The sequence below is a fragment of the Bos taurus genome, chromosome 10, assembly GCF_002263795.3.
Source record: "Bos taurus isolate L1 Dominette 01449 registration number 42190680 breed Hereford chromosome 10, ARS-UCD2.0, whole genome shotgun sequence".
In the NCBI taxonomy this organism is placed as follows: domain Eukaryota; kingdom Metazoa; phylum Chordata; class Mammalia; order Artiodactyla; family Bovidae; genus Bos; species Bos taurus.
Window position 1 is genome coordinate 43,055,662 of NC_037337.1, and position 27,788 is coordinate 43,083,449.

At 35.7% G+C, this 27,788-nt stretch overlaps 1 protein-coding gene across 1 annotated transcript in view; it reads right to left on the bottom strand.

Annotated features, from left to right (window-relative positions):
- Window positions 1-27,788, bottom strand: part of SOS2 (SOS Ras/Rho guanine nucleotide exchange factor 2) — a 105,644-nt gene that overhangs the window by 3,059 nt on the left and 74,797 nt on the right. The window contains exons 13-22 of the mRNA XM_024997980.2: window positions 27,007-27,110; window positions 24,229-24,451; window positions 20,995-21,114; window positions 20,674-20,836; window positions 16,314-16,431; window positions 15,144-15,316; window positions 12,522-12,638; window positions 11,011-11,272; window positions 10,441-10,482; window positions 152-261 (exon numbers count right to left, since the gene is read on the bottom strand). Of these exons, the coding sequence (XP_024853748.1) occupies window positions 152-261; window positions 10,441-10,482; window positions 11,011-11,272; window positions 12,522-12,638; window positions 15,144-15,316; window positions 16,314-16,431; window positions 20,674-20,836; window positions 20,995-21,114; window positions 24,229-24,451; window positions 27,007-27,110 (1,432 nt within the window). The remainder of the gene's footprint in view (window positions 1-151; window positions 262-10,440; window positions 10,483-11,010; window positions 11,273-12,521; window positions 12,639-15,143; window positions 15,317-16,313; window positions 16,432-20,673; window positions 20,837-20,994; window positions 21,115-24,228; window positions 24,452-27,006; window positions 27,111-27,788) is intronic.

The following is a 27,788-nucleotide window of genomic DNA, read 5'->3' on the forward strand; positions in this document are numbered from 1 at the left end:
CTGTTGACTACCTTGGATTTTTGTTGTTGCTCTTGTTGGCTGAAAGGCACAGCATGTAGGATCTACAGTTCCCTGACCAGGGATCAAACTTGTGCCTCCTGTAATGGAAAAACAGCATCCTAACCACTGGACCATTGGGGAAATTCCCTACCTTGGAATTTGAAGCATCCTGATCAAATTTTTTTCGAGGTGGAAGTGGAGGAGGAATCAGTGGCTCTTCACTTAGCTTATGTAAACTACCACACGAACTGAAGAAAGACTCTGGGGGTAAAAAAGATTAGTTTAACCACAACTCATAATGCAATCATAAGACAAAACTTTATTTCAGTCTGTGATCACCTCTCCTATGGCATCCATCAGACTGTACTGTAGCTGACTGTTGGTTTAGCTATCCTCTCCATTAAGGTGTAAGCTTTTTGAGGGCAGTATTTATTTTCATATCCATAGCAAGTAACACACTGATAGTGCCTGCCACATGCTAGATACTACTGCTAAATGAAAATATAGTACCCAATTAAGATTAATAAGGAGATTCTGCTCCCTGAAAAGTCTTTTGTTTGTATAACTGTAAAGAGCATCCATAAACAGAGACTATGCATTTTTGAAAAAGTTACTATCGGATACATTTCTACATAGGTAATAAAACCTTCATTTAGGAGATGATAGGGTACTGTTGTATCACAGAACCATTCTCTATACAAATTTCTTATTGATAATGGACCCATTACATAACCACATTAATGGAAATTTACAAAATAATAAAGTATTAGAGGAAAAATTATCCCTAAACATGCCAACCAGACACAGAACGATTTTCATGTTTTTTTTTTTTTATCTTTTTCATATGCTTATAATACCTGTCATTATGGACCTGTATAAAGGCACTGATCAAGTCTTGTTTATCATTATACTGAGATTGGGTTTAAAGGAGCTTTTTGGGAAAGAAGCTGATGAGTTTAATTTTAAACACACTGAGTTTGTGTGAACTGCTTATGGGACATCCAAATAAAGATGTTACTCATTACTCCATGTCAAAAGTTGCTGTCCTGATCATATCACTCTGCAGTCACCCCAGGGGTCTTGCTGGCTCAGAGTGCCAGCAGCAGAAACAAACAGTATCCCTATGTGGTGTTGGCAGGTGGTGCGAGGAGGTCAGGTAGAGCACTACCCGCTGTCAATACGTTCCTTCTGCTTGCCCAGCACACCCTGCCCTGTCTTTGTCTCCAGGTGATGGTGAATCCATTCCATATGGTTTAGTCAGCCAATTCTGCCGAGGGCGCCCCAATTTCAGTCAAGAAGTGGACAAAGGACTCATTTTCTTGACAAGATCAGATCTGTAGCTACCTCTTTTTTATGCATGCAGCCATGTGCTTCAGTGAAATCTGACCTCACCCCTTAGCTCCAAAGATGGGGCCTGCTTAGATCATTCCCTCAGCCAGAGTAACTGGTTTAGTTGTTGGCACAGGACCCAATTCAGACTACTGAAATCTGAAAGGAGTGTTGAAGTCTCAACTTCAATTTTATTTTCCATTAAGAGCACTTCTCCACAGATTATTCAGGTTTTGTGAGCTTTTAAAACTTCATTATTCTACACTAGTGAATGTTGGATAATTTACTAAACAATTTCTGTAATGTTAGTTAGCTATATAAGTTACTTCCAATTTTTTATCATTCACGCCTCCATCCACGCAACAAATATGTATTGGGTATCTGCTATAGTGCCAACACTCTTCTAGGCACTAGCAATACAGCAGTGAATAAGAAACAAAAATTCATGTCCTTATGAAGCTTACATTCTAGGTTGATAAGAAAGAATATACATGATGATTAAGTAAAAGTATAACAGCTGTAAGTTAAAAGAAGAAATATTAGATAGGGAATGGGGAACAAGTTCAAACAGGGTGATCAGGGAAGACCTCCCTCAGGAAACACTGAGAAAAAAGGTTGAAGGAGGCAAGGGAGCTTGCCATTAGGCCAGACAGGTGAACAGCACTCTAAGCAGAGGGAATCGGAAGAACAGAAGTCCTGATGTGGGAGTATGTCCAGGATGCAGAGTAGCTAGAGTAGAGTAGGTGACAGGAGTGAACAGCAGGTGATGAAGTCTGACTGATCAGAGGTTAAATTTCACAGGACCTTACGGGTCCTTTTTGAAGAAACTGAAACTGTGTCTTTTACTCTAGGATGGAAGGCTGCTGGGAGCCAGCGTAAGGAACTCCGCCCGTGGCAAAGGTCATGAGGAAGGAGGCTTGGCATACGCAAAGGTGGGATTGAGCCTCCGGGGTCCCCCTGGAAATTCTCGAGCATCTACCCCCCCAAACCAGAGTCTGCCTACTTTACTGCTTTGTGCTCTCACCTACACCTCTGACTTTACAGGGGGCTGTCCCCCACCACCTCTCTCTGAAAAAGAGTTAACTTACAGCTCCAGTTAATAAAGTTCCTGGGCGTGACAAGAGGGTTTCAACCTACAAACTCCTTTGGAAGTCCTCTAGCCTGCCTGAATAGGATCTTCCAGCCACATGTGATTGTTCACAGCCTCCCAACCTTGAGAGGCATGATATGTTCTAAACTGTCTAAATACAGATTCCTTTGAGCAGTTAAAAGATTGATTAGAAATTGTATTGGTGAAGGGTTTTTCACTTGTTGGGCCAATGTTTGCTGCTAAGTTTCCATATCCCTTACCTACTGTGTCCCTGGGAGTGTATTGATTAATATAATTGGTGTATAGGAATGTAAGTAGTAGCTTTAATGTTTGTAACCTTGGACCCTTGAGTTAATTCTTTTCTTGTTATAGCCCACCACACCTTTGCCCTGTAGGAATGCAACTTTATCTAATGCTTTTGGAGGGTGGTGCCTGACTTTAGAATAATCACCTTTAGAGAAAAATAAGTTTTCTGAAGAAAGGATGATAAAATGTTAACAGGCCTCTTGGCCAGAAGATGATGTAATTCAAACTTTTGCATATGATAAGTTTGCAGGAAGAAAGCCTGGCTTACGGCTGACTCTACCCCTTCCTCATTATCCTCTATGCACAACTTAAGGTATAAAAACTACTTTGGAAAATAAAGTGCGGGCCTTGTTCACTGAAACTTGGTCTCCCCATGTCGTTCCTTCTCTTACCTTCTGGCTGAATTCCCATCTTGAGCATGGAGGCTTGTCAAGCCTACTAAATTTGCCTGGGCTTCTAAGATCTGACCGGGGAGGCCTTAGTGTCTCCTCTCCTTCGGGAGAACGGGAGGACACCTGCGGTCTACGTAGGTGACTCAAATTCCTTATTTTGGAATTTTATTAGCTTTCCACGTAAACCAAGTTATTCAGCCTCTTTTCTCCACTGAATTTTCGCACTGAGCTATCCTTATTTGATCACCCTTTGTATCTTTAATTCTATCGTATCCTGATCGCCGAAGCCGTCTCCCCTCAGAATTCCCTGGATCCACCGGGGCTGGACCCCGGTAAGTGGCGCCTGGACAGGCTTTTCGAAGGTAGGTCCCCCCTCGAAGCAATTAGGGTCATCAGCCTATTGCTCCCCCCTCGGAACAATTTGGGTCATGAGCCCTGTTGTTCCCCCTCAGAGCAATTAGGGTCATCAGCCCTACTGCTCCCCCCTCTGAACAATTTGGGTCATCAGCCCTGTTGTTCCCCCTTGGAGCAGTTAGGGTCATCAGCCCTCCCCCCTCACAGCAAGTAGGGTCATCAGCCCTATTGCTCCCCCTCGAAACAATTAGGGTCATCAGCCCTACTGTTCCCCCTGTGTTGAGTTTTTGGGACGGCTAGGACCCCACTCAGGGTGCTGCAGACCCCCCTGTAGGATAGACAGGGCAAGTAGGAGTGGGAAGTATTGAAGTGTTAAAGGGTTGGAGAGAAAACCCGGTTTCTGAAGACTAAAACTATCTTTTACTATACTTAACTTTCTGACATGGGTAACAGTGAATCAAACAAAGACAGCTCTTTATAGGAGTAATTTTGCAGTTATTAAGAGAGGAATCAAAGTTTAAAAATCTACCATTCAATCATTTTTTTCATTTGTACAAGAATAGTGTCCTTGGTTTCCAGAATAGGGTACTGTTAATTTAGATACTTCGGTTAAGGTAAAAAAAAAACAACTAAAAACTTATCGTACAAATATGATTAAAAATGTTCTGGACCTCTGTCATGAGGCTGTTGGATAGCCTATGGGAGAGGCTATAGTGGTGGATGGTAGTGGGTCTCCACCTTCTGCGCAGATCATATTTTCTGCCATTGACGAAGAAAAGGAGGGAGACTGTGCTCTACCTCCCGAGGAATGAGAGGGCTTACAGGACACTGCGGCTGGGCGACCTGGCGAGCCCCCTCCCCCTCTACACAAACCTTTAAAAATTTATACAACAACTTCTGATTTAAGGCGACTACCCCACCTCTGCTTGCACCTCCCAGGGCCTAGGAATTCCCCAGTTTACATCCAAAGCCTCCCAGAGCATTGCCTAAGGCTGAAAAAGATTAAAAAATTTTCTTTTAAACAAAGGAGCTTTTAAAGAATACACAATACACAGAGCCTGCTCCTTGCAGAAAAACCCCCTTCGAATTCAATGACTCCACCAGGGCTGGACCCCAGCAGAAGGCCATGGGTTTTAAGTAGTCATGAGTTAAGTCTAACCTACATTCTAAAAGGACCCATCTGCTGTATTGAAAACTGAAGTACGGAAGGTGGGAAGTGAGGATGCTACTATAATCAATCAGGTAAGTGATTGTGGTCACTTGGACCAGGGTAGCACTAGTAAAGAAGTCAAGAAATGGTTAGATCCTGGATGTATTTTGAGAGTAAATAAAACTTGTTGATAGATCACACTTTGGGTATGAGAAAAAGAAACAGGTAAATGATAGCTCTTAATATTTTCAGCCTCAGCAATTAGACAAATGTGATTATAACTGGGAAGAGGTGGCAATGGAGAGAACGACTTTAGAGGGCAGGATATTGAAATAGAGACATTGAACAGGACACTGATTATACGAGGCTAAAGGTCAAGACAGAAGTTCTGGGCACAGGAAAAAAATGGGGAATTATCATATTACAGATGATATAACATTGAATGAGACACCAAGTGAGTGAGAAGAAAAGAGATCCAGAGACTTAGGACCTTCCATTTTTAATAGGTTGGGAAAATACAGAGAAACCAGCGAGAGAGACTAAGAAGCTAAAAGTAAAGTAGAAAAACCAAGACAGTGAGTGGGGTGAGCAATGTGATCTTCATGTATGTGCCTTCTTCACAAAAATGTTTTGGTATTCAGTATTAATGAAGGCAGAGACTTTTTCTTGTTTGCTACTGAATCCTTAGTAGTTGGCAGAGTAGCTGGTCCAAAGTACTCAATTTTCTATTGAATGAATAAGACCAAAAGGTGTGAACATTTTTTTGGTTTGATACGTTGTTTTCAAATTTCTCTCCAAAAGGATCATACTAATATATCAACTCAAAAGGGTAAGTGATATATGAGCACCTTTTAAGATAGGCTTGCTCATTCTTTGATGTAAACTGCCTATTCATGCCCATTGTTTCTTGCTGTTTTTCTCATTGTACGTGAGCACTTTTTGTACTTTTATTTCTTTCAGGACCTTAAGATACTCAGAATTTTATGCAGTTATTCTCAATGTTTTCTATTAAAATTCAAAACATGATTTTATTTATGATATGGAAAGTATATTTTACCATCACCCAAAATAATGTCTAAAACTCCTTGTTCTAAAATGACACAGTGTTATAAACTGAACTGTGTCCCTTCTCTCCATAAAAGTTATGTTGAAGTCCTAGCCTCAGTACCAATAAATATGACTCTATTGGGAAATATAGACGTTACAGCTCTGAAATCAAGTTAGGATGAAAGTGAACTCTATTTCTGTTTGTGTGCTATGTGCTTAGTCGTATCCAACTCTTTGCGACCCATGAACAGCGGGTCATAAAGAGTGGGCCGCCAGGCTCCTCTGTCCATGGGGCTTCACAGGCAAGAATACTGGACTGGGTTGCTATTTTCTCCTCCAGGGGATCTTCCCGACCCAGGGGTCGAATGTGCATCTTCTGCATCTCTTGCGTTGGCAGGCAGATTATTTACTACTGTGCCACCTGGGAAGTCCTAATTCTGTGTGACTGGTATCTTTATAAAAACAGTTGAAGAGAAAACGAGATACAAGGAGAAGCTGGCCATGTGACAGCAGAGGCAGAGGTTAAAGTGATCTATCTACAAACCAAAGGATGCCAAGGATTACCAGCAAAGGCAGAAGCCAGAAAAGCCAAGGAAAGATCCCTCCTTACAGGTTTCAGAGGGAGCATAGCCCTGCCATCTTGATTTTTCAGACTTTCAGCCTTGGAAGTGGACCTGAAGTCACTCAGTTTGTGGTACTCTGTTACTGAAGCACTAGAAACTAATATATGTAGTAAAAACATTTCCACTGCTGGACAATACAGGAAAGTAAGAAACATATACAAACTTCAGTGAAACCAGGAAACATCTGAATCCTGAAGCTTCAACCCATAAAGGTGGACTACAGTGTATATGAAGGAGACAAATGGAAGAAGACAAAACCCAACAGTCTACACTGAATGAGACTGATAAACAGCAGCAAAACTGCCCCCACAGAACCAAAGGAGGGATCGGGAATTGAAGGCACTTAGTATAATGGAAGGCACGGGACAGAGGACTTGATTGAGTCTATACAAGGGACGAGAACCCTAAAGCCCTATTCTGTACTTAATGAAGCCAGGAAATTACCACATTTCCACCACTGGCAGGAGACTCAGGGTTTTATTCGCTGGAGAATCTAAACATCAGACTTGGGGACACTAGTCTGTGCTGAAAACAGATTTTCATACTAAATGCAAAGATCACCCAGGGAGAAGATTCACAGATCTTTCTTTGGAGAAACTAAATACTCTTAGAGAAAAGGCCTCACAGATTCTGAAATATGGGGATTCCTAATTTAAAAAATTCTCAACACTCTATCACCCTACAGTGAAACCCACAAGTCAACAAGTTTTACCCATGGATACAGATCTTTCCATAAATTTATACTGTCTCACTTTAAAATATGAACAGAAAGCTAAGGATATAAGATAAGAAAGAAAAGCCTCCAGTATGAAAGACCACAGACCACAACAAATAGAAGAAAGAAACTCAGAAAAAAAAGAATCTTATCAGAAACAAAATCTTTCAAAAATTAAAAAATTAAGCCAGAAGAGAAAAATATAAAAATGGCATGCTGAGAGGGAATTTAGAAAGAATTCTGAGAAATTCAAAACCATGATAGATGAAAAAAATAGAAAAGCTGGGTGATTAAAGTAAGGCAATCTCCCAGAAAACAGAACATAAAAACAAAGAGATGGACAAGAGGAGATAAAAGAAAACTGAATGACAAATCTAGGATGTACAATATGGAAAATAAGCTCCAAAAAGGGAGCCAGGGAACATGGAAGGGAAGAAAGTATTAACAAAATGATACATGGAAAATTTTCTAGAAATCAAAGACATAAATCTCTAAATTTAAATGGCTCATTAAATACACAGCAAAATGAAAAAAAAAAAAAGACCCACATCAAAGTAGATCACTGTGAATGTACTGATCATTAGGAATAAACAGAAGATCCTAAAAGCTTCTTGAATTTAATGTGGCAGAGACTCCTAATTGTCCCCCAGGGCACCTTTCCCTTTCATCCTTTTAGTAATAGGCTCTGCGGAGAAGGCAATGGCAACCCACTCCAGTACTCTTGCATGGAAAATCCCATGGATGGAGGGGCCTGGTGGGCTGCAGTCCATGGGGTCGCTACGAGTCGGATATGACTGAGCGACTTCACTTTCACTTTTCACTTTCATGCACTGGAGAAAGAAATGGCAACCCACTCCAGTGTTCTTGCCTGGAGAATCCCAGGGACGGGGGAGCCTGGTGGGCTGCCGTCTACGGGGTCGCAAAGAGTCGGACACGACGGAAGCGACTTAGCAGCAGCAGCAGCAACAGTTAGAGAGCATTTCTTACAGCTGTGCCCGTGTGACTAAGTTTTGGCCAATGGGATGAGAGCAGGAGTGACGTTTGCAACTCCCAGACCATGTTTTTGTAAACAAAGTTCCTTGCCCTCCAAGTTCCTACTGGCAGAAAAATGGTAACAACTCAAATCAGTTGCTCAAAACTCAGAGATGGAAGACACATTGTGAGAATCCTGGATTGCCCTGCTAGTTTGAAAGCCTAGTAGAGCAGAGTTGTTTACTTACTCTGGCTATTTTGAGAAACAAACTTTCATTTCATTTAAGGCACTGCCTTTTTGGGGCTCTTTGTTATTACAGCAAGTAAACTGCAGTTTTCAAAAAAAAGTATTAAAAACGTAGGGTCACTGACAGAAGGAGTTTTGTCTATTTTGTTCAGTGCCACTTCTCTTGTACCTACAATACGGCCTACATGTAACGGGCATTTAAAAATATGCATGAATAATTTATGAGTGAATGATACTAGACTTCTAAACACCACATATGAAAGCTAAAACAGTGGGAAACTGTCTTCAAGATTCTGACTGAAAATGACTTAAATTTCTCTACCCAGCCAAACTTTTTTTTTGGGGGGGGGGGGGGGCCTTGGGGGAGGGCAGTTTGCACCATGTGGGCTTGGAGAAGGAAATGGCAACCCATTCCTTCTGGGTTTCTGGCCTCCAAAATTCCCTGGACAGAGGAGCCCGGTGGGCTATAGCCAAAGGGGTCACAAAGAGTCAGACATGACTGAGTGACTGAGGATGAGCATGCAGGCTTATGGAATATCAGTTCCCTGATAAGGAAATGAACCCAGCCCTTGGCAGCAAAAGTGCAGAGTCCTAACCACTGGACTGCCAGGCAATTTTCCTGGCTAAACTATTCACAATGAAATGTATAATAAATACATTTTCAGAAATGCAAGAACTTAAAAATGTATATCCTATGTATCCTTTCTCAGGTAGCTACTACAGAATGTACCCCTATCAAAATAAAGGAGTCATTTCCAGTATGACAGCAGAAGAAAGTTCTAGGATTTCAGCTAAGTCAGAAGCCGAGACAGCAACTAGTCCCAAATGGAGCAGGAGGACAAAAGATCATCAGTAAGGAAGTTTCCCAGTTAAAAAGCATACACAAAAACCCTCAAAACCAAAAAAACCTTGGTAATTCCCCCAAATGGTCTGACTTTAAGGAAAACTGTGGTGTTAAAGTGTGTGGGAAGACTTAGCAATAGACGTTTAAAAAACAAAAATCCTAAACATTAATGAAGCTATTATTAATTCCAGGAAACAGCATACAAGAAAGGAAGCATAATCACAGTATATACTCTGTGACTTAGCCGTAATAATATTTTCTCTAAATGCGGGAAGTTTATTAGGTAAAGAGAGAAATCCTCACCTACCATGTCTTTTAAACACTGTCTAAAAGTAATGATTCAAGAGAGAGAAAAACATAAAAACATCACTTAAAAAGGTAGAAGAATCACTGCAAAACAAGGGGTGGGGAGTCAGGAGGGAGAATACTGTTGTTAATTTCACCCTAAGTATTTTAAGCACTATTTGCCTTTTGAAACTCTACACATATATTACCTTGATAAAAATCTGAAATTACAGAATTAAATATTTAAAAGAATAAACTTACTTTTCTCACAAGACAGGAATTCTCTTGTTACTATCTATATGATCTACATTTTACTATCATAGAAGCAGAAGTCCTCTAGATTGGGAGAATTATTCCTGAAGCTGCTGTATCCCTTTGGGTTATTCTGTTTTAAACAAATGGCCACAGAAAGGTAAGTGACAGTATTTATGTCATACAGAGGATGAGATGGCTAGATGGCATCACTGACTCGATGGACATGAGTCTGAGTGAACTCCGGGAGTTGGTGATGGACAGGGAGGCCTGGCGTGCTGCGATTCATGGGGTCGCAAAGAGTCGGACACGACTGAGCAACTGATCTGATCTGATCTGATGATATAATTAAGGATGGCAGAATAGCATTTTACTTAAAATGCTACTTTAACTAAATAAGTTCATGAGAAGAAATAAGTGATCAAAGCTAGCCTAGGAACCTGATAAACATTTAGTATTATTCCTGTAGAAAAATGAATTGGAAATAGCAGGGAAGAGGAGAGACAACCGATATGAAATCACTGTTCCTTCTGCGCCAAGCAATGTGCTAGGTGCTCTATATAGTTATCTCATTTGACCCTTAACAAGTTGGAGATACTAAGTAATTTGTTCAGCATCATGCAGTCCCTAAAACATATATAGTAAAATGATGAAACTGTAGTAAAGTTTAAATAGTACCCAGTTGTAAAAAAATAATTCCATCCATTTGTAAGAATTTTATTTTGTAAAATCTTTAAATGTTGCTAAAATTCAAAATATTCATATACAAAGTTCATCAATGCAATTATTATCTTTATAGTCATTTCATTAGAATCAAGTTAAATTCTTACTTACTTGAATGAGGCAAGAGGACTGGAGCAAAGATGCTATTGCTTCCTATTAGAAGGAGAAAAATCAATTTGAAAAGGAAGGTAATATGTATGATTTTATTTTAAAAATGTTTGCATAAAGTAACATACATAATAACATGTACAGAGTTCAGAACTTTATCATCTTTTGCCATGTTAGTTTTTAAAGAATGAATATGGTATTCTTTGTACTTGGAATTTTTTTCCTTTCTTAGCATAAATAGCTCCCTCTCTATCAGTCTCTTTAAATTTCCTTCACAGAATTTATCTGTTTTGTTTTCTTTTTCATTGGCTATTGCTCCCTTTAGAGTAGAATTGGGGCTCAAAAGGTCCTGAATAAATCTTTGTTGAATGAATAAACTAGAAAATAATATGCAAAAGCAATGCACAAATTATGCTTTCCTCCCCTGTGTTAATCTTTATTTTCACATATAGATGTCATTTTTCACACTAATATAGTCTGTAAAGGATTCTATAGTTTCCTAACTAAAATGATGAGAATTAACTAAAACAAAAGATTCCCTTTTTTGCCAAACAATTTACATCAAATACATACCACAGGAACTGTTGAGATCCACATCTAAAAACACACTAAGGTCTGAAGAAGCAGACACTGGTGGGGTAGATGGTGTATTTGGAGAGGTTGGTGCTGACACTGTTGATTCAAGCTCCGTTTCAGCAATCCGACTAAAGCTTATTTTACACGGTTCTCTTTCTAATGGTGTTGGGTGACCTCGCAAAGTACCTGAGGTAGAGCCATGTCGGCCTGTATTAGGCCTTATTCCAGGAGATTTTAAGGAGAAAGCTGATTTCCTAGGCTAGGAAAAGCAAATGTAATTACCATTACTAACTTGCGTGTACTTTAATAAATCAAGTACATTATGTAAAGTATTATGGCTTAGCATATTAGTATACAGTTGAAAGAGTACAATAAATCCCAACCTGCAAGGACAGTCTGTAACTGTTCTTCCAGCAGAACACTTTGAGATTTGATTGGCTTAATTTTAAGGTGGACTTGAATACTGTATAAGTAAACCTCTTTTCATAATTCAGAAATAAAATAAAAATTCATGTGAAAACAACTATTTGCTTCCAAGACACTTGAATCTAAATATCTTCAAATTATTGATATCGATTTTATAAATATTTACTGTAGATACAATAAATACAACATATTATGCTGGGTGCTATAGAAAAAAAGACATCCTCTCCCCAACTCCACAAAATAATAAATGACCAACCTCTGCAATGATACTTTAGAGTCTTTGGGAAAAATTGCTATCATTGTCTCTCACCTTTACCCTCCACTTTTAAAAATTCCCACAGTGGTAACTTAATGAAAAATATAAACTCAGATTCAGATAATTTAAGTTAAAACCTCAAGTGTGCCCATATCTAGCTATGCAGCCTTGAAAAGGTTATTTATCTCCTTTGAGCCTCTTTATGTCTGTAAAATGAGACTAAGGTCAATATCATACAATTGTTGTGGAGATGAGGTAACATGAAACTATCTGGCCCCAAGTTCATGTATGACAAATGTTTTTCCTTCCTTCCACATCTTGTTTCACTTTCAGCTCCTTATAATTGGTGTACTACTACTTCTGTGTCACTGTAAACCCCAGGAATAAAAGCAACTACTGTATAGTAGCAAATTTTAGCGAGTGAGGTGGGTTCCAGTGCTAACTGTGGACAGTGGTGCTCTTATGGCAGAAACCATGGTCAAGTCAGAAGAACCACAATATATCTCCTTACTCTTTCCCAAGTCTCTTCATTCCTTGTCCTATTACCTACCTGTCATTAGGTTCTCACTTTCTCATAGCTTTCCCCCTTATACTGGGAAGGATCAGAAATGGATGGGTAAGTAAGTGGTTTAAGAGACAGGATACATCAGGTTTTATCTAACTGCTAACTTTCCCCCTACAAGATATATAATTTTAGAAATAATGCAATACTGCAAAACAAAACAGGTATTCAAGCAAAGTATGATTTTAATGGAAATAGTCTACTGAACATTAAAGATGGTATCGTTTTAAAAAACAAAATTTTCCAAAATTATAATGCACTTACAAATCGAGGTGGCTGTTTGCAATTTCGGGGTTCAATTTCTAGTGACTTGTTGAACAAATAATCTGTAAACTCTTTTTCAGAAGCACATCCCATGGGGTTAAGGTTTTCAAAGAATCTCTGGAATTAAACATCCATAAGTATATATTTTTTATTTTATTAAAATGTTTACTTCATCGGTTTAATATCAAAAAAACTATCAACAAATTAATAGATCCTAATGTCTGAAAAGTCCTCAAGGATTGCTGATTCCAATCTCTCTATTTTGGGATAAAATTATAAAGTTTTTATGGAAGTTTTATACTCCAATCTTAAACTTCTATTAAGAAGATGAACAGACTTTCACTTATTATTATCATCTTAATAGCTCAGTATCCGTCAGTTAACATTCCTACTGATTACACAACAAAATGATCATCAGTAATAAGTCAAAAGTGTTTAAAACAGAATTACAGTTATAATCCACAACAAAACTTTGATGATCAGAAAAAAAGTAGCGATAAATTGGATTAAAGTCTATTCAAAAATAATTTCAAGGACAATAATATATTTTAACATATCTGTGCTCACATCTAACAAAATAACTTTTCTGTCTTTAATGAAAAAGTATTTGCTAAACTTAAACATAGGTTTTTAAGTAGAAAGTTTAGATGATCTAACAAAGTGCAAAAAGAAAAACAGTAATCTCACAATGAGAGATTGCACTGTCAACATTTTACTATTGGGACAGTCTTCCAGTGTCTTAACTATGTATGTGAACATATGCACATATGCATTATTACAATTTTTTTCCTGCGAAATTGGGGTCACAACATAGGTATTTTTAGCCTTTTGAAAATATTAATTTTTTTCTGTATGGTTTACTTTAAATAATACAAATTTTAACTATATTGTACTTCATCAGATGAAATGTTCCAGAATTTATTTCACCAATTTCCATATAGGTAGTAACTTACATAGGTGGTTTCTAATTTTTTGCTATTATAATTATGTGTTATTATCCACTCCTCATGCATAAATTTTTCTGTGCATTTCTGATGACTTCCTTATAAGCAAATGATTGGGTTTAGTTTAATTTTGAAGTGGCTTAGAAGCATATGTAAAAATAAGTTCTGAGTTTTAGCTTTACCAGTAGGCAAAATGAGCTTTAGAATTTCTAGAATAAACTTCTTCCATTTTTCAGGCATTCTGACAATTTCAAGAAAATTGCATTACTACTTAAACAATATTGAAACAATTTATTCTTATATTCAGGTCAGATAAATTAAATCATATGGACCAAAAGTAATTTAAAGACTTTATAAAAGTCTAACTATGCTTTGAAAGTGAATGGCTACTTTATCTACATTTTAAGCTTATTTTGAGTCAATCGTAAAAAAAGCATTCTCTGCTCCTTACCCCCAAAAGAATGCTTTAAATGATGGCAGGATGTCTAGATCAGATGCAGAAACCTATCAGGAATTATTGAGATATGAATGCTAAAAGCACTATTTTAATTATACCCAACTAAAATGCAACATTATTTCTATGAGGAAATACACTGTGAATTCTAATCTGGGCTTCAAGAACATTTTTTTTTTTTTTGGCCCCATCATGCAGCTTGTGGGATCTTAGTTCCCTGAACGGGGATTGAACCTGGGCCCTTGGCACTGGATCTCCAGGGAATTCCCTCAAGAACATTTCTTTACCCCTATGGAACACCAAATCACAGAGGGTTGGCTAAATGCTGAGAGAAGGGGATGGAACAAACGACCATTTTCTTTAAAGCAAGTATCTGTCTATATTTTCATAATGGTGTACACTTCAGGTCAATTTTTCTTAGGACTTTAAGGTTCTTTGTTTTGAACTTGGAACAAAGAATAGTTACCATCTTACAATTTAGGAGGATGGAAATGATGGTGACTATTTTCACTCAATATGCTCAACCTGCAAACTATATCTGAAAGTGTAGCACAATTTTTAATGTGAAAGGTAAACTTACTCTGATTGTTATCATATGTTCTGAATTTCAAATAAACACAATAATATCTACTTACTATAGATATAATACCACAGTATTTACTCTAATTTAGAAGATATTCACACTTTATAGTACCACAGAATCAATATTATGAACTATTGCTCAAAACAGAATATCAAGTGATAAAATATTTTTTAAAAAATCATTGTTTTGCTATGCATATATACACATCACTCTCCCAACCCCTTCCCCTACTTAAATGCAGTGTTCTTATAAAGGTATTAATTATTTAATGTTACACTGGCACATGTAAAATATCTAAAATGTCTATTAACTAATGATAGTACTGGTAGTGGATTTTCTTTTTACTGTGTGGACATCGGAAAGCATCTTCCATTCCATTTTGTCATTCATTTTTTTAAAAGTGTTACTTAAACCTGTTGCACAAAGAAGCAATAACTGTCAAGACAAAGTGCCTAGTAATATTAATAACGGCAGATTGTTAGTGGAGAATATCTAATATTCACCACTTCCATCTATTGATTCATTAATGCATATTATTTTCATAGCAAAATAAAGATCATAATGTATGGCTATGGAATTTCTTAGAGAGGGCAGAGGACTTAACATGTTCTCTTTTAAAGATAAGCAAAGAAAATATTTACCCTCATTTCTGGTTCTATCCGTAAACAGTAAGGTTGATTTTGATACTGCTGAATTTCTCCAGTAATTTCAGCTACTTTCCTCCTCTTACTGAAATTGATTAAATCTTTCCCTTTCTTTTTTAAAAAATCATTATTCCCTTCTTCAGTCTTCAGTATATTTGTTAAATATATTCCTAGTAAAAAAAGTATTTGAAGAAAAGTTTTAAAATTGGTTACTTAACCATTTGGGAAAACAATTGATCTAGTAAAGTTGAAAAACATCTTATAATACAGCAGGTCTTACTAGTGAAATCTCTGATATATTTAATAATCAACTCTACATGAAGAATTTTTTACATGGATGGAAATAATTTAAAATTGAAAGAAAATTAGGGTTTATAAAGAGCTTAATTTGCCATTTCTTAGTCTAATAGCCTAAAATAAAAGAGGGGATTCATTCACAGTCTAAATTATGTGTTAAATCTACTCTAACCATTTTAATATTTACTTATAAATATTTAACACCAATGATCTTAAATGATTATTGATAAAATACGCAATACCAATGATCTTAAGTGATTACTGACCAGCAAGTTAATTTTAAGCCAATTCTGGTTAATAAGACTACAGATTTGCAAACTAATTCTGTTTTCCCAAAGCCTGTAATTTAGACACAATTTATTCTTCAGTTTTGGACAGGAAGAAAGTTTTCAGTTTCTCTTTCACACATAATTAGATTCATTTACATCAGTGGCTCTCAACTGGGGACAATTTTGTCCCCCAGAGGACAGGTATCTGGGAATGTCTGGAGACATTTTTGGTGTGTGCTATAATTTGAATGGTCGAATGTTCAAAATTCATATGTTGAAATCCTAATGCCCAATGTGACAGAATGAGGTGGTGAGGCCTTTGAGAGGTGCTAAACTTATGAGGCTGGAGCCCTCATCAATGAGACTACTGCTCTGAGATTCCACAGGACTCCTTACAACTCTATGAGATAATTACCAGAATTACAAGTTTTATAGATAAGAGTCTACATATAGAGTTTAGGTTTCATTTATCAATATAGACAGCTAATAAAAGTAGATGTGCTCAGATATAAAATCAGGACTATCTGCTTCTAAAGGCTGGTCTCTTTTTGCTATATAACAAAATCTCCCTCAAAATATAAATCCGTATTTTATAACTTACCAAAAAAAGGCACACAGGGTGGATTGATTGACTTAAGTTTCACTAGATATTTTTTAAAATGATCTTGACTTAATTCCACAGCGTCATCCAAAATTTTCCTTTTTCTTTCCTGCAACGCCTTTAAAATATATAAATGGAGTATAATTTGTTTTTTTTTTAAACAGCTCAATCATATTTTTTAGGTACAAAGCTTTCAATTTTAATATTGTACAAGTGTTTGAAAAAAAAGCTTTTAAATTAAGAGATCAGTAGTATTCTTATCTCTACTTGCTGGAAATGACTTATCTATAAATATAGAACTTTAAAACTTAGTTTTTTTCTAATATAAATTAGAGGATTAAACAATAAAACAATCTTCCTTAAGACATTATTAGTTATAATCCTGATTAGCTGGAGTTTCAAGTTATAGCTATAGGAGAAAAATATAATCCCATGGCATTCAAGTATTTTTCTACTGGAAGGTCTTTTGGGGCTAAGGGTAATAAGATTTTGGTAAAGAGAAGGCCAGGGGAGGGAGACAAGAATTGAACAAAAATTTATTAAACCAAGTAAGCAGTCATTTATTTTATATTTCATTATTACATTTTGTAATTAAAAGTCAGTTATTTTATTTTTAACCTGATACACACACACACACACACACACACACACACAAATTGACAGCAAACGTACTTGATAAAAAACCACTCAACTCATTTCCTTTAACTTAAGGAAAAAGCAAAGGTGACTGCACTGTAACTTTTATTCAGTGCTCTACAGAAGTTCTAACTAGAATGGACAAGAAAAATAAACAAATAAATAAAAGACTAGCGACTGAGAAGAAAAATTGCCAGTATTCACAGAGGAAATGATTATGTAAAGAAATGTAATAAATCTACATATAGAATGTTAATGAAAGAATTTAGCAACATTGCTGGATATAAAACTAATAGGCAAAAATCAACTGCATTTCTAGATATAATCAATAAAGAAAACAAATTTTAAAATATTCTAATATAAATCTAACAAAACAGTTGTGAGGTCTTCATCAAGAAAACCATAAAACTTTATTAAATAAATAAATGGAGAGATATACTATGTTCATAGTTGGGAGGATTCATTATTGTAAAAATGTCAGTTCTTCATAATTGATTTATAGGACCTGTACAATTCTTATCAAAATCCCAACCTTTCAGATGATTCTACAATTACATAATAGCAAAGGGTCAAGAATAAGTCACTCTTGGGAATTCCCTGACAGTCCAGTGGTTAGCACTCAGTGCTTTCACTGCTGGAGTCCAAGTTCAATCCCTGCTTGGGGAACTAAAAAAAAAAAAAGAGTAAATCACTCTTGAAAAGGAAGCTTGGTGGGGACTTGGCCTACTATAGTGTATCAAGAATTAGTATAAAACTATGGCAATTTAAACATGCGGCACTAGCACAGAATAATGGAATACATTAAAGGAACAGGACAGAGGAACCAGAAACAAGCCCACACATATATGGATGCTCAATTTGTGACATAGCTGGCACCTAGAGATCAATGAGGAAAGAATGTACTTTTAATAAACGTGTGGGATCATCTGGCTAGCCAAATGGAACATACAATGAATTTAGACTCCATACTCAAAAATTTGTTTCCAGCTAGATTAAGGACTTAATGAGAAAGAAAACATTAAGATAACAGAGGAGGATCTATTATACAAGACACCAACAACCACAAATTACAAAGGAAAAAATAAATGTGACATTAAGAATTTTTGTTCATCAAAAGACATAATAAAAATGGTGAAAACAGAAGCTTTGATCTGGAAAAAAGGTATTTATAACAAACATGATTGACAAAGGATTAAAATATAGTATATGAGAGAACTCATACAAATTCATGACAAAAACTCAAAGAAAAGTAAAAAAATTTCCACAATACAAAGAGCCAATAAACATCTTAAAAGAGGTTCAAACTCAATAGAAATCAAGAAATTATAAACCCAAACCACAAGACTAGAAAAATTAAAAGAACTGACAATATCAAGTGTCCGTGAGAATGCAGAACAACCAGAGTTCGTTGTTTCCAGTGCGAGTATAAACTGGCACAGTAATTTGAGAAAACAACTGGGCATTATCTATTCTATCATCCAATACTTCTACTTCTAGGTATGTAAGAGAAATTTGTATATGTATGCTCCAGGACACAGGCAGAAAATGTTCATGACAATATTATCGATAATAGCATCAAACTAGAAACAATATGAATGACCATTAACTAATAAATAAATAAGCAAATAAATAAATTTTAGTAAAGTTATTTCTATAATTTTCTTGATGAGATCTCTAGTTTTTCCCATTCTATTGTTTTCCTCTATTTTTTTGCATTGATCACTTAGGAAGGGTTCTTATCTCTCCTTGCTATTCTTTGGAGCTCTGCATTCAGATGGATATATCTTTCCTTTTCTCCTTTGTCTTTCTATTCTCTTCTTTTCTCAGCTATTTGTAAGCCCTCCTCAGATAACCATTTTGCCTTTCTGCATTTCTTTATCTTGAGGATGGTTCTGATCGTCACCTCCTGTATAATGTTCCAAACATTATAGTTTGTATAGTTCTTCAGGCACTCTATCAGAGCTAATCCCTTGAATCTATTTCTATAATATGATACAACTATAAAAAAGAATGGCCTATAATTATAAGAAACAATATGGATGAAGTTTAGGAAAATAATACTGAGTGAAAAAAGTCTGGGAAGAATTATATTCACATATAATTAAGAAACAAGAAAAATAACATTGTTTAGTGCTACAAATAGTAAAACTATAGAAAAAAGCAAAAGAATGATAAGCACAAGATTTAGCACAGTAGTTGGCTCTGAAGGGACAAAGGAGATAGAATTGGGAAAGGTTTTTAAACTGGATGCCAGGTAAACAGGCTTTTTTAAAAATTTTTATTCCTTATACCATATACCTATTTTAAGAAATATTGTTGAACATTTAATATTTTAAGAAACTAAAGCTTAACGTCTCAAAATGAATATATTTCTTTAGAGTTTACAAAATGAGAACTGAAGTTATTAGTCTCTTAGATTAATATTTGGCAATATTTGACTATTAACATCTTTAATATATAATATGTCCATACAAATCAATAACATGCAAACACTCAGATAGAAAAACACATACATGAAAGCAGTTTAACCCTATACTCCCCACTAATCACAACCCACTGTAAGAATGAATGTTAAGTGAAGAGTACATATCCTTCCACTCTTCTCAATGCTGTGCAACTCCACTTACATGTTTAGAGTTTATTCTGTTCTGTTCTATCAAAATGAAGTCATACTATATTAATTTTTCTAAAGATTTTTGAAATGGCTTTTCCCCTGAATGTCACACTATTCTTTCAAGACACACACAAAGATTCTAGTCACTTTTTTCCCCTCCAACCAATACTCCACATGATAGGGATAGGATAACATAATCATTCTGTTGATGGACATACAGGTTGGATCTAGCTTTCTGCTACTATTAGTACAATTAATGCTGCAGAAACTAGATCTTTGTACCTTAATTTTATAGTCCTGAGCCTTTTATTCTATGTCCAAAAGTATGTGTAACATCTGTTAACATCTGTAGCCAGATTGCTTTCCAGTAACACTATAAAAGTTCACATTCTCAATGGCAAATATATTTACATGGCTGAGTCTCTAAATTTCTATACTTTCTATATCTTCCAAATTTTTAATGATAAACATGAAAACATACACCATGTTTACACAATTATTTTTTATAATTTAAAAAAACATTTAAGTTTTAGAAAGCATTCTCTCCATGTTACTTAACTATATACTACAGGTAATTAATTTGTATATTTATATTTAAAATATGTTTAGTCATTTATTTGAAACTGTCAGTCAATCTACTACTGAAAAAATACATTTGGAACTTTATACATCTGAAAGTGAAAGTGTTAGTCGCTCAGTTGAGTCCAACTGGTTGTGACCCCATGCGCTGTAGCCCACTAGGCTCCTGTGTCTGTGGAACTGTCCAGGTAAGAATACTGGAATGGGTAGCCATTCCCTTCTCCAGGAGATCTTCTAGACCCAGGGACTGAACCTGGGTCTCCAGCATTGCAGGCAGAATACTTACCGTCGGAATCACTAGGGAAGCATTTAGGTAAGCATATTAAATAGTCACAAAACACATATTCTTTGATGAATTCTAGGTTTACTAGCATATATTGATGTATTTTCTAATATTGTGATACTGTGCTTCAGGAGTAAGACAGATTATTTATAAACAATTTACTCAAAAAAGATTGGTGGTAGAAGGAATCTCCTTCACATTAATTTTATCTCCTCTCAAAAGATAAACTATTTAAGCCTAAAACTTACCTCAAAGGTATGATCTAGTCTATAGACTGATACTGAATTTACTGCACTGACGATCTCCAATACACCATTGAAATTATTCAAATCTTGAAAAACTTGCAGAATTTCTATAATTCTACTCAGTATTGCCACTCGTTCCTCAAAATTTTCTGCCTCCACAATGCATCTAACCAAAAAAAAAAAAAAATCATGGCTTAGAAAGCAAGAAGTGCCTTGTTTCATACAGAAAAAATATACATTTTCAGCCAGAATGTTTGCTTATATGTGACTTAATGTTATAGAAATATATTAAGAAGTAATAATACAAAGTAAGTAAAAACTTACTTTTCAAACCAGAGGGTGAGATTTGTGGTGTGGCGAATCATTTTTAATAAATTTGGAGAATTTATTTCTTTATCTTCTTTGGTCCATACACTCCCTACAAGTTCAGAAGGTTGAACTTTCCTGTGGAACCAAAAATCCATGCACTTAATCTACAAGGGATCAGTATCAAAATTATTTAAAGGCCTCCAAAAGCTTAATAAGAAAAAGATAACTAGTTTAAAAGATAAGTGAACAAACATACAAGGAGATAATTTACAGAGAAACAGAACTGAATAGCTACAGACATGAAAGAATATTTTAACTCTTACTCAGAAAAAAGAACATTAAACCACAATGAAATCCCACTTTATTGCTATCACACTAAAAGAAGTTTAACACCAAATGGATAAAAATGTGGAAAAAAGAGAACTCCCCATCACTGATGTGCAAGTAAAAACAGATATAACCACTTTTCAAAAAATTTCACAATATCTCATAACACTGAAGATATACATACTAGATCATCTAGCATTTCTAATAACATTCAGTCAAGCAAAATTTGCAAGAGTGAAAAATCCCAAACAACCTAAATGCTCATCATTAAGAGGATGGATAAACTGTGGAGTATTCATACAATGGAATACAATACAGCAATTAAAATAAGCAGACTGGAGCGATACTCAGCAACTTGAACAAATGCCAGAAATGATTTAAGTAAAAAAACAAGTTACAGAATGATACACAGGTAGAAACAGACTTAAAATGTGTAAAATAATGCTACGTGTTGTTTATGAATGGTTGTATGTATATAAATTATAAAGACACACATAGGAGTAGTAAATGCCAAATATAGAATAGCAATTATCCTTTGGGAGAAAGAAGAGGAATGGGATTGGAGAGAATCACACAAAGGGTTTCACTTTTATTTGTAATGCTTTTGTTGTTGTTGAGCCCTTACTGTATTATCGTCTATATTTTTTAATAAAAAACAGTTGGAAAAGCAGATAAAATCACTGTATATAGTGATTCAGGATTATATGATTTTTAAAATATTGACCAATGGCATTGCCATCACTGTCCTATAGACCTGGCTATTATAATAAAAAAGTTCAGTAGATTTGAGTACAAAAGGGTACTCTGAACAGTCTTGGAAATAAATTTTCTTAATTGGTTCTATTATTTCACCAGAATTTTAGTTTACAGAGTGTCAATGTTTTACGTATGGTATCCTTCTTCCATAATACACATATCACTTAACAAAGGTATTTCTATGTTTTGAAAGTAGGTCCACATAGAGCTCAGTGCTTTTTTATTCCTGATGTCCATTCATGTAACACTGTAAGGAAAAATCTAACTTCATACTATTTGCTTTGTTATCTAAGTAATAAGTCTCTTCATTCCCACCTATCACAAATCCCACAGTAAAGAAACAACTTAAGTGCCCATGAACCTAGAGGGTATTATGTAACATGAAATAAGTCAAGCAAAGTAAGAAAAACACGTTATCACATATATATGGACTAAAAAATATAACCAACAAATGAATATAACAGACTCATAGATACAGAGAACAAACTAGTGGTTATAGGTAAGGAAGAAGAAGGGGCAGGAGCAACTGGGGTAGGCAATTAAGACCTAACAAAGTACTATGAAGAAAACAAATAAGCTATAAGGATATATCGTATAGTACAGGGAATACAGCCAATATTTTATAATAATTTTAAATAAAATAGCCACAAAAATATTGAGTCACTATAATGTACACGTGAAACGAATATAATATTGTGTATCAACTACAATTGCAATTTAAAAAACTTTTTCCTTAAAAAAATCCTATAATACAAACAAAAACCACTCGAACTCCAAATTATTTAAAATATAACATGACACTCTGAATCAGATGGTAACAACCTCTGATGTGTGTGCTAAAGTCTGAACAACACAACCAGGGCAAATCAGAAACCCAGTTCTAAAGGTCAAGTTTTATATCTGGTGTCTTTCTACACTCTCCACTAACGTTAAACTTTATATATTCTTGCTTTTCCCTGTGTAATCTCAGTTTAAAAAAACAACGGCTGCTAATCAGGATAATTTCTTAAGGATGTTTGTATTTCAAAAGCAGCTCCTGAACGCAGAAAAGTTTCTGATACAACCATAGTGGTACAGGTTAGTGGGTGGTGATTACCTACAAGGCCTATACTCTCTTTTTTGCAAGGCCTCTACTCTTCACAGGAACCTGGGTTGTAAATGAAAGAAGAAAGCTTATATTATGAGGGAGAAGACAGAAAGAAGCTAACGCACTGGGAAAACATAGGGGTTAAAAAAAAACCTGACCGACAAAGAAGTTGATAAAGCAAGTTGAAAAGAGAGACTGAGATACATGAGTTAGTAATTCTGGAATAAAATTTGAAGTAAATAATATGACAAAGCGAAGTGTCTGATTTGGAGTAGAGAGTGACCCTGGAAATGCCACAGCCATGATACTAAAGTTAGGCTGTAAATGGGTGATGTGTGTAGGTACAGGATGATGGCAGGAACTGCTTTATATATAAAGACAAACGATGGGATACAGATAAAAATAGTCAGGCATATTTCTAGCGATTCTTATAAACAGAAGAAAATTATTTACAAGTTTAAAGTATGGTTCATCATCTACTTCAAAAATCCTTAAAGTCAATACTAATTTCAAATAGCTACAGTATTTGAGACTCCTTAAAAGAAGTGAAGAAATCTTTACTCCACTAAGAATTTTTATTCATTTGCCTTGCAAAGCTAACCCAGTCAAGTCCCAAGTCTAACTTTTTATTACAGAGTATTTGAAAAAAAAAAAAAAAGAAGAAGAAAGTTTATTTCACTCAATAGTCCATGGACTGAGCTGCCCAGAGCCTAGCATCTATACTGACAGTCTTTTTTAACTGAAGCAAGTTAAACTAAAGCAATGTGAGAAAGCATCAGGAATAGGAGCTGGGTGACGGTCTAAAGTGCCTGCTTATTCTATTGCATTAGTCTTCTCTTTGCCACTTCTCTTGTGAAGGATTGCTAGTACCTAATCTAGGCCTAAAGAGCAATAATTTATAAGACTTTCACTTGCAGAACAGATTATAATTAAAAAATTGCTATGAACTTTCTTCCTAGCCTATAAGAATAGATGAGGCTTTTTAAGTACACATGAATAATTTTCAGAAAGTTCTGAAAATAGATAGAAATGTTCAACGTTCTTGAAAACACAGCAGCAAATTAATGTTAATTGTCTACCTGTAGAGATCAGATTCCAAAAGGGTCAGCTGACGTGCAATTTCTATTGGATGAAGTGTCATGAGATCAAATGTTTCAAACTGTCCTGGTCTGCTGATATGCCATTCAATTGGTGGAGGTGGACTTTCAAAGGTAATATTATGGCTTATACCATTTGCCTGAGCTTGTTTTTTCCTCTTGATGATCTTAGCAATTGACTCTACCCATTTCTTCATAGCTTTCCCTAGAAAAAGAACACAAACAAAAAAAGCCCTTTACTTGACAAACATTAACTGCAAATATTCATATAATTTGTAACTTTCATCTACTTTGAACAATTATCAACTCACGGCCACTGTTTTACCTAATATCACTCATGTCCTCCCTCTACTTATATTATTTCAAAGCAAATCGAAGGTATAATATAATTTCATTCATATTTAAGTATGTATCTGAAAGTTGAGACTTAAAAAAATACAATACCATTACACATATAAAAATGACAGTATCTTCTTAATATCATCAAATATTTAGTTAGTATTCACATTTCTCTGATTGTCTCAGGGAACCGTCTTCCCACAGTTGGTTTGTAGGAAGTAGGATCCAACAAGATGTACACACTGCACTGAGTCAGTATGTCTCAAGACTCCATTCATCAACAGGTTCCTCTCTTTTCTCTCATTTCTTCAGACAATTTATTTGTTGAAATTCAATCACTTGTGGTGTTTCCCAAGTCTAAATTTTGCCAATTCAATGTTTGTGGCATCATCAGCCCTATTTCTCTGTCTCTGTATTTTCTGTAAGTCAACATATACAGATTGATCTGGTCCAGGACAAACTTAAACATGAATACTTGCAAGAATATTTCTGACAAGAGGCATAAAATGTCTTTTTATGATGTTACTGTGAGTTTGAGAAATGGTAACATTCTAATTCTGTCATTCCTTCTTCACTTATTGGTTGCAATGCTTCTACAAAACCTTTCCCTTTTATGACCCAGCAATTACCACTTCTAGGCATATACCCTGAGGAAACCAAAATTGAAAAAGACACATGCACCCCAATGTTCACTGCAGCACTCTACAACAGCTAGACATGAAAGCAACCTAGATGTCCGTCAACAGGTGACTGGATAAAGAAGCTGCGGTACATATATACAGTGGAATACTACTCAGCCATAAAAAGGAACACATTTGAGTCAGTTCTAACGAGGTGGAGGAACCCAGAGCCTATTATATACAGTGAAGTAAGTCAGAAAGAGAAAAATAAATATTGTGTATTAATGCACATATATGGCATCTAAAAGAGAGTAATGATGAACATACTTGCAGGGCAGCAATGGAGACACAGAGACAAGACTTATGGACAAGGGCAGCAGGGGAGTGGAAGGAGAGGGTGAGACGAATGGAGAGGGGAGCACAGAAGCATATATGCTAACATATGTAAAATAGGTAGCCAATGGAAATTTGCTGTATGACTCAGGGAACTCAAACTGGGGCTCTGCAGTAACCTAGAGGGGTGAGATGGGGAGGGAGATGGGAAGGTTAAAGAGGGACGGGACATACGTACACCTGTGGTTAATTAATGTTGATGTATGACAGAGATCAAGCCAATACTATAAAGCAGTCATCGATCAATTAAAAACAAATAAATATAATTATAAAAAAAAATCTTCCCCCCCAAAAAAACTTTCCCTCATCAACTACTGAGTTATCTTGAGGATTAACTTGTATTGGAAAGGCCTTTAAACAAAACCATTTAATTGTTTTATTCTAATATGTGTATTTTAGAAGCTTCTTATAGCAAATAAAATCTAGTATCTTCATTAAGAACATTAAATTAAAAATCAGCTTAGTACTATAAAGCACAGATGATAAAAATGTGTTTTAAACATCTCAAAATGGAAACAAATCACATTCTCTATTTTAAGTAAAATTCACCTTAAAGAACAAGTAGGAGATGAAAGAAGCTATATTTAATTTACAATATGCCAATATTTTTAATTAATGCCTTATACTATCAGGAAAAACATGAGTTTTCTGGATTCAATAGCATATATCTGATATGTTGCATATTTTGATACATACATTTGTTTGATGCTCACTGCCTAGAGTTTCATTTTATGGACTGTGCTCTGCAACTTCAGGTAGGAAACCCCTATCTTTCAGGTGCCAAAGATATACCAAAAACTTTTCCAGGGGAAATAGATATTATTTAAGAAGCTGTTAGGGCTTCCCTCATAGCTCAGTCGGTAAAGAATATATGCCTGCAATGTATAAGACCTGGGTTCAATTCCTGGGTCGGGAAGATCCCCTGGAGAAGGAAATGGCAACCAACTCCAGTGTTCTTGTCTGGAGAATCCCATGCATAGAGGAATCTGGCAGGCTACAGTCCGTGGGGTCGCAAGAGTTGGACACAACTTACCGACTAAACCACCAATACCAAGAAGCTGTTAACCATTCAAAACTGAAGAATAAGATAAAGGAAAATAAACAGGTAAAATTACACAAATATTTAATTAGTTAAAGGAGTGGCAGCCATGAGACGAGATAAAGTTTTAAATTTACTAAAGAGGACTTCTGACTTAAAAAAAAATATTTTCCTAAAAACCTTTAACACTTCAGGTGGTTCTAAACATATGTGAGAGCCTTAAAGTCTATAAAAATTATTCCAAATCTTACTTCTTTTTTAAAATGAAAAACAGTTTAGCTTCTTAAATTGAAAGTCACATAAATTAAAAAAAAAACAACAAAACCTCATGTGCAACAGAAGAGTCAATCAAATCTTTAAATAATATACCTCTTACACTTGAAATGAAGGATTCTAGTCTTTCAAGCAGCTCCAAGTCTCTTTCAAAGTCATAAAAATGGTGTTCAACCCAGTGCCGAAACACATTTAAGACCCTGACAAAATGAAAAGAAACATATTTTAGTAAAACCCAAGCGTTCAATTATACTTCTTTCACTTCTCTAATGCCATGGTGATACTTTTATACACTAGGGCCAATATAAAACCCAAGAGTTTCTAATTTTATAAGCATGGAAAAGTACCTTTTCTTTTTTTCATATGTAGAAAATTTATTCTCTATAATTACAAAAGCTACTTTTAAGTTCTTCAATTGTAAAAGGATTTCTTTGAAAGACCTAAAATTTGAAAACCAACTAAGATTTAGTGTATTTAGTTCTAAATGCAAGTGCTATCATCAAATTACCTGTATTTGCAGGTAGGCTCACATTCCTTTATTTCAAAAGACAAAAGTATTTCTGACCGAGCTATTTTGTTTTATGCTGCTGCTGCTTAGTCGCTTCAGTTGTGTCCAACTCAGTGCAGCCCTATGGACTGCACCCTGCGAGGCTCCTCTGTCCATGGGCTTCTCTAGACAAGAGTACTGGAGTGCGCTGCCATGCTCTCCTCCAGGAGATCTTTCCAACCCAGGGATCGAACCCAAGTCTCTTACATCTACCTGCACTGGCAGGCGGGTTCTTTACCACCAGGCACCACCTGGGAAGCCCATTTTGTTTTATAGTACCTCATAAATAATTACTTATACCTTGCAAATAAAGATGTAAACAATTGACACA